The sequence below is a fragment of the Rhea pennata genome, chromosome 9 (assembly GCF_028389875.1).
Source record: "Rhea pennata isolate bPtePen1 chromosome 9, bPtePen1.pri, whole genome shotgun sequence".
Classification (NCBI taxonomy): domain Eukaryota; kingdom Metazoa; phylum Chordata; class Aves; order Rheiformes; family Rheidae; genus Rhea; species Rhea pennata.
This window is the reverse complement of record NC_084671.1, coordinates 2,719,487-2,731,649: the sequence shown is the minus strand read 5'-3', so window position 1 is coordinate 2,731,649 and position 12,163 is coordinate 2,719,487. Positions and strand designations below refer to the sequence as shown.

The following is a 12,163-nucleotide window of genomic DNA, read 5'->3' as shown; positions in this document are numbered from 1 at the left end:
AGACTATTATTTTAAGGAAAAGATTGCTTTTTTAAGGAAAAACACTTGGATGGATGTTTTCCTTGCTCACATTTATATAAGACAAGAATTCATCAATATTTTTATACCTCTCAGCACTTCTGCAGATTAGAAATTGGATTTCTGCTTCCAAAACTACCAGCACCTGGGGTAAGCCGGGTAATTCCCAGCAGTACTGCTCCTTCCAAGCAGGAACAGAAATAGGAAAGAAAAGAAACAAATGGCAGAACTTGCTTCCACTGCGGAACAGTGCTTCTACTGGCAATCCCAGGATAAGGATGTTCAAGGCTCTTCTCTTGCCCCATCCTTGGCCGTGACACACCAAACCCATTTGCGGACACCTCCGAGGGACGGGTGCTGGCGGCGCATCGAGGTGCAGCGGCAGAGACCTGGGGGCTGCTGGAGCACGGAAACGATGAGTTCCCAGGCACCGATCCCAGGCGATTCCCGAGGTGCCGGCACCTCCCGGAAGGCAAACGCCGGGACGCCTCGGCGCGTCCGCCCAGCCCACCCGTGGCTGCGTCACGGGGGACGGGCCGCGGAGCAATTCACAGCTGGGGGCGTTTCAATGCCTGCCGCGGTCAGGGAGAAGGGTTTTCCTCTAACAAACGAGTAACAAACTAGGTAGTTTGGCTTAAGATACAATTTGAAAGGTCAGGAGCTGCCTTTAACTACATGAATAAAAATATAATGCTAGATTATGGCCTTAACTGCCTACCTCTAACATACTTTATATTACATTCACAATAAAGGTAAATTGCCAGGAGAAGTTCAGGCTTTCAACAAAAGCGCAGCAGTGAGTTCACGAGCACCGGCACACGCGCTATCCCCCAGCCCTTATCGCACACTCTCACCACTGCTGCTTGCAAGCGCGTTGCAATTCGCTCTCCGTTGTTTGCAGATCGCACGGAGCGAATTGTACCCTAATCGCTCCGCCGCTCCCTTCCCGGCGACGTGGCTGTAGCTATCAAGAAAGCTACCTGTGGTTTAGAGAACGGCGTCTTCGGCAGCGAGAGGAATTCCCAGGTCTGGCTGGTTTTGCCTGTAAGAGCGTCCACACGCCCAGCGCTGTGCGGGCTCCTCGGCCAGGGTCACGTCCCCCAGCTGCCTCGTTTCAGCTTTTTCTGTCTGTGCCATTTCTGGACCATCCCTGGCTTCTTCCAGAACTTATCCAGTGTGTTCAGGAGGGTCAGGAGCCAGCAGAGCTGCTTGGGTCGTTAGCTGATCGCTCATCTGTCAGCACTTGGATACAGAAGTCTGTATATACCATCCATCTATCTACCTACATGGTACCACTGATGTAAATTTGGAGGTACAAGAAGATCAGCTCTGATCGAGAGCACGACGTGGCGCACCACGTGCCTTCGGCCTGCACGAAACCTCTGCCGCGGGGGCGTCCCGATGGGGCTCACCTGCGTCACGAACGCTGCGGCCTCTCCCCCGCCGACCTTCTCCAAGGCGGCAGCAGAAGCCACGGCCGCCGTCGGGTTTCTGCTCCTTCCTGAGAATTTGAGTACAGTCCGTGCTTTGTGTCACTTAAGTAGTAATAGTTGGACTGCTCTTTTCCATATGTCTGTTTGGCTGATTTATTTAGTGTGCAGACAACTGTATTAACAGCCTCTACTCATTAAAGATGCCATCTGAAACAGCCCATAAAATTGCACATCAAATATTTATTTGCAATTCAGGTGTAACAGCAATTTGTCGTTCCCCGCGCTGTACTTTAAAACCACGTACGGCAGGCAAAGCAGCATGCTCTCCGAAATGGACGGTGACGCTCTTTGTAGAATAACACTGATCTGCACCAGGACGGGAGCGAGCATCAGCCACTGCTTATAAACGCTGCGCCAGAGACGCGTAAGGAAGAGCAACACGTGGAAGTCTCGACTGCCGAACGCCACGAGCGCTCAGCACGAAGGAAACCCCGCAAAGCGACGCTGGCTTTGGCGCGTCGCCCGAGGCACAGGGTTAAAACGCCCCGAGCTCACGAGGCCGCGGGAGCCGGCGGAGGCTCTCGGGGACGCGGGGCAGCTCGCGGGCCGCCTGCCCGCCCGCCCGCCCGTGGAGGGTCATCGCGGGGATCGCGAGGCGGCGGCGGGCACAAGGTGCCGGGACGGCCGGGTCGGGCGCGAGAGCATGTACCGGCCCGCAGCGTCAGGGCCGGGCAGCTGCGGCTATTTTTGCCGGGGCCTGTTATTACCAGACACAGACAATTACTATATTTAAAGTTCTCGCTCCATACACGGGGCCTTTTTTTTACCGCTCTAAAGTGCAAAGGCTATGATTGGATTTACAAAAAGTCACGACCGCAAAACACTTGTTTTAGTATCTTTTTCTTCGCCAAGGATTTATAGAAAAATGCAAAACAACATCAAACTCTTACAGTCCCTCAAACTACGCTGCGAGTTGCCTTCAGCCCAAGGGGTCTGAAGGTAACGAAGACCAGGGCGGGAAACACTCCTCCAAATGAAGTTGCGAGAAAAGCAGGCGAAGCCTCGTCGAACGCCGCGGCGCGTTAGAAGCCGGGAGGTGCTGCCCGCAGAGCGGTTCCCTCTGCCGGCGCGCACACGCGTGTGCACACGTGTGCACGCACACGCACGCTTCGCCCCTCTGCTCCGGGGGTGGCCGGGCACCGCGGGTGCCGGCAGCGCCGCCGGTTTCGGCCGCTTCCCGTCCGCGGATAGAGGCTGACAGCGCAGAGACAGACGGGCGCTTTTTGTCTCTCACCTTTTTATAATTCCCCTGCACGTCCAGCGCGGCGGATGCTTTGCGGGTGATGTCATCCGGCCCGCCGCCGGCCTGACTCCCGCTGTAACCCTCGGACCCGCTCATGGCCGAGGGGACGCTCCTCGCCGGGCCCCCGCGGCCCCAGCCCATGCCGCGCGGCTGCCGCAGCGCTCTCCTCCCTGCCTCAAACCGCCGCGCCTGCACTTCGCAGCTGCGAGCTCCCGGCGCTGCTCCCGGGGGCTCGGAGCCGGCGCCGTCCCCGCGCCGCCGGCGCTCCTGCGCGCGGCCTCCCCGCAGCGCCGCGCTTTTCCCTAATAAAGGCAGAGGCAGCCCCGGCGCGCGGCGGCCAGCTGACGGCAGCCGAGCCGAGCCGAGCCGCCGGCAGCCCGCGATAAATATAGCCCCAGCCGGCTTCCTCGCGGACCGCACAAGGGCGGGGAAAATCCCGGCGCCTCGCGCCCCAACGAAGCGCGGCGGCTCCGGCACGGCTGCGGGACGCACACCTAAGGGGGCTTCTCCCGGGATTTTCTAAACGTGAACGGCCCCAGCACAGCGCGGCGCTCGGGAGCGGGGCTGCTCTGTCCGCCCGCCTGCCCGCCCGTGCGGGGCCGGCTCGCTGCAGGGCGGCAGCGGCGGATTCCCACGCACCTCCGCCGTCGCGCTCGTCGCAAGAGGAGCTCCTCAGTCTTCTCACTGAGGCAGTAACAGCAAGACTACTGTAACACGTTTTCAGCCTTTACAAATTGCCTGTACCTACCTCGGGGACTTTACGCTCTTCCTTGGCTAAAGCAGTTTTTTCTAGGCACAAGAAAGGTTTCCAGGGCTCAGCAAACAGCGCTCCGAGGGCTCCAGCACAAAGCCCGGACTCGCCACCAGGCCCGCGCGTCTCCGGAGCCAGGTCGAGCGGCGCCAGCAGAGACTGGTACGGGGTCGAGGGGTGTTACTGGATATAGCAACCCGCGTCGGCTCCGGCTCTCAAGCCAGGCAGCCACCACGAGGAGTTTTCTGCCTCTCTCCGACCTCCAAATTTCTTAGAGCTAACATTTGTTTTTAAAACAGTTACGCAGTGAGGCCCACAGCTTCACAAACATTTCAGCTCTCCATGTTGTTCCTGAACCTGATACAGTTCCTGTTTAATCCTTGCTGAGATCTAAAACATGCCAGATTCACTGCAGGTGTGAAAAGCTTGCTAGGTATCAGCTGCCAGCAGGGAGGGAGGGAGAGGCAGTGCGTGGGTGAAGGCAAGGAGACCTCCCACGGCGCCGAGGCTGGCAGCAAGGAGCCAGGGCACCCATGCTGCCCACACGGGCTCGCAGCAACGTGGCTCTTATCCAGTGGCAAATGAAGCGCACAGAAGGGTCGCAGAGGCATTTGGACCCTGCTTGGCTTGAAGGCACCTTGCTGAGAAGCTGCTCTCCAAAGGTGGGCCAAAAGTAGGTGCACCAGGCTGCGACACCCCACCACATATGTGACCAGAGACATCAATGAATAGGTCAGAAGAAGGGTTTGGTCGCATGGTTTCACTGCGTGCAGCAGGTCTTCTGCATCTCCAAAGTCTACGAGTCTCCCAAATCTCCAAAGTCCATGTTCAAGTCCCTCCTTATTTACTTGTAACAACAGCAGTACCGATACCCAGTGTGACATGACTATGCTGTATGTTAAGATGAATAATTTTAATAGTCCTACAAAGTTTGTGTCTACATGATACATCCAAATCATACTGCCATAATTTCCCCCAAATGCATTTTCTGTTTAGTTTATCAGCTTTAAGGACATGCGTCACAGCACTATTCTACTCCGAAAGTTCAGGGAAAACAGTAATAACAAATAGAATTGTGTAAATTCAATTATTTTTCTAGGACGCTCTCTTGTAATTACTTTGTTTCATTTGGGAATTATAATTAGCTGTATATTTTATTATTTTTGGTTCCTCTCTGCCACTGACTCATTGTGTTATTTCCCAGTCTTACTAAAATTAACTTCCTTTCCTTACAATAGGGACCCTGATGTCTGTTTTGATAACATGACTTGGTTTCCCAGTATATCTTTGCTCAGAATATAGTAAAGCCTGTAGCCTATTGCAGCAGTTTAATATGCATCACCTGTTCCATTTATTTCTATAAACACTTAGAAATCACTGCAAAAAAGGCTGGTGCCAAATAACTGATAAACCTTGAAACACACAGAAGAACTGATGAAAATGCACACGCAGGGGAATGCAAAAAAGTTTCAATCGAATGGTACAGAAGAGCTCCCCACTTCGTGGAAGAGCACAGCTTTTCATCAAGAAATTGTGCACATTTAAGATCAGAAGTGCAATAAATCTGAAAAAAATCAGTTAGTCTGAGAGGAAGGATTTTGCAGTTAAGACCACTGGACTGGGCCTCAGGGTCGTTTCCTCCACCTGCCACACGCCGCCCATCCGCTTCAGGACAAGCCACTTCATCTCTGTGTCTTCACCTCCCCGTCCGTGGCGGGGGAACGCCTCCGCCTCTCGCCCCGGCTGCTCTGCTCAGGGCAGGAGCTCCGACCCGTCACACGCACCCACCTCGCTCCTGAGCAGGTCCGCTGGGCAAAAGCACCGTTAGCGCAATTCACGTGCCTGGAAACTGCTGTTTGTGCAGCTGAAGAGAACCAAAGTCAGGCTGAAGAGTTTTGCAACTCTGGGGAACTCTGCGGCACCCCGTCACGCACAACGGCTGGCCTCTAACAGCGCATCTTCCTTCTCAAAATGAATTTCTAAAGGGAGAGATATTCTCTTGAAAATATATTTAGCACTTTCCATGTAAAATTTAAGTTTTTTATCCCTCATTTAAGCTTTCAGGCTAATTAACCTCTGGCCTGTTGCCCAAACCCTGCTGCAAAGATGTGTACTGGGACTGTCCCAGGACAAACCCTGGGGAGAGACCATCAAACAGGCTAAAAATGGGCGTATTCCAGCAGAGCGGGTTTATTAAGGCTGATCGTACAGATTTTATCTCCACCACAATCTTGAGTGAAAACCCTGGTTTAAAAAGCATCTTCATTCAAGGCAACATGACAAAGTCACACGGAAATATTCCAGGACATGCAGCTGGGTCTGATAAAGCAGGACCCTTTGCACCCACTATAACTGCTTCTGGAGTCATGTTTGGGTTGCCTTCTCCATAGCCAGAGCTGCTGCAGAAACCATCACGTCTCCCCTGGGCTCACTGCTAACACAGAAAACGTTGCTTTGAAACGTGCACATCAGAATGAGGAGACAAATGAATTTTAGGGTTGTCTCAATGCAGCAGCTGAACCTTGGACCCCCCAGTTCCTCTCCCGCTGGACAGTGAAGGCACCTGCAGAGGACCCGGCCCGGCCGCCCGAGCCTGATAACACCGCTCCGGCAACCCGTGCGGGCTTCGCGCACACCCATGGGACAGCGTGCCTCCTTGACGGAGCGTTGAAACAAACCGAAGAGCAGCGGCGGGGGCTACGATACCAGGTACGCTTAACTTTGGCACTGTTAGCTGAGGATTCCTCTTGGGTAAAGAAAAGTACACGTCAAATTGCATCAGCTATGAAACTCGATTCCATGGTTACGGCTGCAAAACTTGCTACTCTACTTGGTGAATGTAAATGGTAGCGCTGGAGAGAGACAGGCGTAACAACCTGAGGCTGTTTTTCTTTTTATAACATAAAAAGAAAACTTATAATGGGCATATTTAGTGCAGTTCTGCTCAGCTGTGTCTGTCTGCATTAGTGCAGCGCTCGCAGTCCCAGCGCAGCTCGTGGATTACCAGCGCTGGGTGCTGCACAGTCAGCGACACTGTGAGTTTGCCCCTGCCTGAAAAAGTTTTTAACATTAAAGAGAAGAGACAGGCAAAGCCCAGGAGCGGAAGCAGGGCACAAAGGAGGAAACGGCTTGCCCGGAGGTCAGGAGCCGAGCTGGGGACGCAGCCCCTGTCGCCCCTCCGAATTCAGCACCCCAGTCACGCCGCACTCCTCACCCTCAGGTTGTTGCAAGCAGGAAAACGCAGCCTCCCCTAAGGAAGCCCCGGCCCGGCCTTGCTCTCCTCACAGGCCGTCCTTCTCACACCCCAGCTTCCACCCGACTCCCCTCTGCGCTCAAAATGCCTGTTGGAGGGGGAGCATTAAAGACTACTGCTATTTTTTTTTTCCTAAAGCAAGGCAAGAAAATAGGACACATCATGTTAATGCACTTTAAACACAAACTAATTGCTTATAGACAAGCAAGTATCTAGATTTAACTCTACCGTGTATGCATAATGCTCATTCGAGTCACTAAAAAACCCCCTATCGGTTCCTGGAGCATATTCCATCATGCGGAGGCTGGGAGAGAAAAAAACCATTGCACCCTTTTCAGTCAGGATCAGTTTTCCAAATACTGCAAGTTAACCTTGTTACTAGGTAACAGGAGTCAGAGTAAAAAACCTAAATTCCCGGTGAAGGTCTCCGCAAAGCACCCTGAGCGCCCCTCCGGAAAACCCGACGTTCGTGTCCCCAAAGTGCGATGCCCTGACCCAGAAAGGCAACTTCTAGCCTCCGAGTCCGTAAATCGCCAGGGCTGGCTGCTCGTTTACCCTCCGCGCACACAGCTTACCAAATTGATTTTGATAGCCGGGTTGTCCGAGAAACGTCAGGCTGGCAGAACTATTTCACAGAACACCCACTTCATCGCACGGAGCTGAACAAACGCCACCGCCGTATCCTTCCCCTTAGAGCAGAGGCACAGGGCACTTGGACGAATTCAGGGACAAGGCTGACCATAGCGTCTCTCTGAAGACGTTTACCCGAGCTTTATCACATAAAATACTTCCAATGTATTTTGTAGACCTTTTTTCTTCTTTTTTTTCCAGATATACCTTCTAAGGGAGAAGGCCTTGTTTCCCCCCCCTTTTTTTTATTGCAATTGTTTTGGTATTAATTAACATGCTGCATGATCAAACAAATTTCAGTGCCTTTGCTGTAACACTTTGCAGCATTTCTCCAGCTTTCTGGAAGGCAGAAGAGTTGTCCTGACTGTTGCTCCAGCCCCAGAAGAGAGGACAGCAGCACTGCTGGGTCTTCCAGGGTTGTAGCCTGGATTTTGTGGTATTTGGGGTTATATTTTATCATGAGAATTTATATTCACTTAAGAATTTATATTCGCTTAGATGAAAAAGACACGCATATTTATAACTGCCATAAAAGCCTACAAACTATGAGCCCTAAAGATCTCAAATACAAGAAACCTAATAAAAGTCTCTCTCTCTCTTTTTTTTAAATGAGCACATTTTAAGCTTGTTACTTTTACAGCCCGGCTGCTGCTCAGAGCACGGCCAGTCACTGCCCTTTCCTTCCACCTTTCATCCCCTCCAGGTTGGCCAGTCTGACCTTCAGCCACAGCAATGCTTCTTGGCTAAAAGGGTTCTTTCCAGAAGGAATCGTCTCCTTATAAAATATGCAAAAACCTCCCAAAACAAAACAAAAACAAACAAACAAAAAAAAACAAACGAAAAGGCTGCAGCGGGGAAGTGCTTCCCCACACCTGCCTGGGGAAGCGCACAGAGGGCAGAGCCAAGACTTAGCACCGATCCTCCTGCCCTCCGTCACTCTCAGCCCAACCTGGCAGCGGGGCCCTCCAAACTCCGCCTGGGCAGATCCTGCCCATGGACTGAGTTAGCCACGACTCTCCAGAGGCACCTGCTTTTTGAGCTAGTTCCAGGATTTCTAAGGAAATACAATCTAATTATTCATATCTTTTTTTTTTTTTTTTTTTTTTAATTTTCATTGCACACGTAAAGCCTGGAGACACTTTCAGGTGGCGACCTTCCTGTGAACAGTGTGAGTTGAGCTCGTGACTGATGGTCGGCTGCGAAACCGAAAATGGTTCCCAGGGGCAGTTTCCCGCTTGGAGGATATTACGTTACACAGAGCCGTCGGCTCCCAGCCTTTCGATGCCCTGGCACTGCTCAGCTTTTAAAGGCGCACTAGAAAACAACCCAAGGAGACGGTGTGAATATGGTCTCGTTACCCGCTTGTGTTTCTGCAGCATGGAAAGGCTACGGACCTGAGCATGTTCCTGCCCCGGCTGCTCGTGGTCGTTCTTACTATGAGGGCAAAGGAAACACAGAAAAAGCTGGGAACAGCCCGAAGCATTAAAGTGTTGTTCTGCGCAAAGGTGGACCTGCGGGACAGTGACGAAAACATGCATTTACAGAATATAAACTAAAACGCTGGCTAAGGCTGCAAGTCAGCAAAGCGTTGCTAATACACATACAGTAGAACAAAATTCAACTTCAACTTAATTTCTGTATTAAAGTCTGGATTTACACACTGTGCCTTTACTCTGTGCAAGCTCAGCACCTCCCAAAACTGTAACCAATGTGCAACAGCTGATTTTGCTCTTGTCTGGCTGTAGGAGAAAAACAGAGCCCTAAACAAGATGTTTGGCACAGGAAAACAAATAACTAAGACAGAAAAAGCAAAAGAGAAATAACTATAAGAAAAATTACAGTTTCCTTTTATACTTGATTTACTGTAGCCTTCAGACTACATGTTCTTATTTAAATATTCTGTAGAGGTTAAAAAAGGAGTTTTTTAAAAAAAATCTCCCCCTGCTAGGGAAGCTGTACAGCACTGATGGCCATGGCTGGCGTGCCAGGATCAGAGGGCACAGCTGGAAGATGAAATGCTCCCTGCTTTCATCAGTCAATACCAATATTAAGGGCAGCAGCAGCAGCTTGCATGACACTAATCAGCTGGGAGCTTTAGCAGCGGCCACTGAACAGAGCTCAGATGCTGATGGATCCTGGCCCAAACGCAGACCCACGACGCAGAGGGGAAAAGGTGCAGAGCCCCCGAGCACCAAGGGCACTAGACACGTCCAAAAGCTTAGGGGAGCTGGTGGCCTGGCTTCGTTTCGGAGAGCAGCGGGAACAACTCACGTCGTTGAACACGTCGCGGGCGGCAAGGCAACGCGCATCGACAGAAATACCGTCTTTCCCAGGTGGCAGCCGGCCTCATCCTCGATCTTACGCCCTTTGAGCTCCCGACACTTGCTCTTAGCACACACCTCATTTCTCCACTACAAAGTAATTCACAGGATTAATTTTTATGCTGAATTTCTCTAAAATGAATGTGCTTTCAAGTCCTCCCGGTGCATTAGCTTGTTTTTCTATCTACTTTATTTTGCACCTCTCATTAACCCGGACCAACTTCAGAAAGCCTTTGGCCCTGGCTGCCGCCAGGAAAGCCCAGCACTGCCATCCCCCCTTCCCCCTGCGCCTGCCATGCCCAAATCCAATCATTCATGGCTTCCAGTTGGAGACTAAACCCTGGATTGCTGACCACAACAGGATTAAAACGTGGCCTTTAGGTTAATGGGTTTGTGTGTGTGTGTGGCGGGGGAGGGAGGGGGGTTTCTCTGCTCTTTGCAATGCAGCAGGGAGGTTTATAAACACGTTGCGTTTGCAAGCTTGCTTTTGTGACGGACTTTTCTAAAGCACAGATCCGCATTCCATCTTCCCGGCTATTTTCACGACGGTATTTTTTGTTTTGGAGGAGCGGAAATGGCTCATAAATAAGCAAGGAGATTAAAATAGATAAAATGCAGCAGTGCTATCGCGACAACAAAACGAATGCATTAACATGCAGGACTGCGACCCAGCCGCATCGCAGCAGCCCAGCTCAGCTCGGCTCAGCCGGGCACCTTCCCTTAGTCACGGCTCCCATTCGAGAAACAACAGACAACTTTAACCCTTATGCTTCTGCACGCACGTCGGCAGAGCGGCCGCCGCGCGAAAACAACGCTGCCATTTACTGAAATGCCAAGGAGCAACAGGCAGAAACAGCCCTCCAGTGAAACGGAGGCTGAAAAAGCAGGATTTTATTTGAAAGGAGCTCAAAATGGAAGTTCATTTTCAGAGGCGTTCGTTAAATATCTGCGGTAAAACATCTTTTAGACTCTTCCCTTTCTATATGTACTTGCACTTCAGTATCTTTTCCCTTTGTGCTGTGCGTTACAAGAAGAGAGATTTTGTCTTAAGGCCCAGACCAAAGTTTGAATTAAACGCAGCTGCAGAGAGAAACGTGGAGGAAATGGTGCCCGTGCAGAGTCCTCGTCGCGCGGGTCCAGCTCGGCCTGCAGGCACCCGGCGCAACGCTCTCCCCACGGGCACGCGAACGCGTTTCTCAGCGGCACGCGGACTTAACGACCTGCCGATACAGTCACGCCCCAGCCGCGCAGGTGCGCAAAGTTGCAGGGACCCTCTTCGAAGGAGACCGCAGACCAACCCTGCCCGGGCGCCAAGCTCCCCCTGCCCCCGCGGAGCGGCCCTGCCGGTGCCCAGGCACCGGGAGCGCTGGGGCCACTGCCGGGACCCTTCTCCGAGGCCCGGCAGGACCGTGACCCTGCCGGCGCTGCGGCCAGGGAAGCTGTGGTCGCCCCAAATTCACCCCCAGCTCGACACTGGTTATTTAGTGAAACGCCATGGTTGCACCTGCAAGAGATTATCCCGTGGGTCAGCTATCGGGCATAAACACGGACACAGTGAGCGGCGCACAGTCGTTCCTCGGCGCAGCTGCCGCAGAAGCGCCCGGCTGCTGCTGCTCTCTCCCCCGGAGCAGCTGCGCGCAGGAGCCGCGGCAGGCTGAAGCGCTGCTGCAGGGACACGCAGCAGGGAGCGGCGAACGCGGCCGCAGGCAGCTCCCGCTTCTCCCTCGTTTCAGCCGCCTCCTCTACGGCTCGCCCTCCGCTGCCGAGCGGCTCCCGCCCCACGACAGGGTCCGAGGGACCCCATCTGTCCGTCCATCTGCCCGCGGGGACGGATCACATACGCGAAAGGCCGCGATGGCTTCTGCCCCGGGGGGCCGCAGGAAGCAGCCCGGCGCGCCTCACCTGGTAGGAGCAGTTTTCCTGGTGTACCATCTCCGCGCATCATCCGGCGCGGAGGCCGCGCCGGGGAGGGTCACAGCGGCGGCCCGGTTCGCGGCTGCGGCATGGGCCGGCGCGGAGGAGCGAGCCCGCGCGGCGCTTCCCGCAGCGTAAGATGGATGCTGCGCAGCGGCAGTGCCGTCGCCGGCGAGGAGCGAGCAGTGCTGCGCCCCGCGGGAGCCGCGCGAGCCGGCCGGGGGGAGGGAGGCAGGGAGGGAGGCAGGGAGGGAGGGAGGGAGCGGGCGCTGCCGGCACAAGCCGCCAATTATATTTCCGACACAAAGGAAAGGCTGAGGCTGGTGCGACCTTCTGGTGCGGCGCGATGTGGCAGCGCTGCTGGCCTCGTTAGAGGGAAAATGGCCAAAGGGAAAAAAAAAATAAATAAAAAAGGGAACGGATGCTGTGCTCGAGCGTCCCTGACCTGTGGCCGTCCGTGGATCTGGGCATGCAAAACCGCACTCGCACTGTGATTTTCCTACTGCTACAAAGTTTTTCCGTAGCTGCCAAAGCTGCCAC

General features: G+C 53.4%; 1 protein-coding gene across 2 annotated transcripts in view; it reads right to left on the bottom strand.

The window, feature by feature from the left end:
• The window catches only part of SCHIP1 (schwannomin interacting protein 1), a 31,279-nt gene extending 19,493 nt beyond the window's left edge, over positions 1-11,786 (bottom strand). Inside the window, exon 1 of one of the 2 annotated variants that reach the window (XM_062582241.1) lies at positions 11,612-11,786. In XM_062582241.1, coding sequence (XP_062438225.1) covers positions 11,612-11,641 — 30 coding nt within the window. In that variant the 5' untranslated portion in view covers positions 11,642-11,786. Of the gene's footprint in view, positions 1-2,745; positions 3,011-11,611 lie in introns of those variants that run through there. The other variant, XM_062582240.1, reaches the window with a different exon arrangement.
• Between the last annotated feature and the right edge of the window lie 377 nt (positions 11,787-12,163).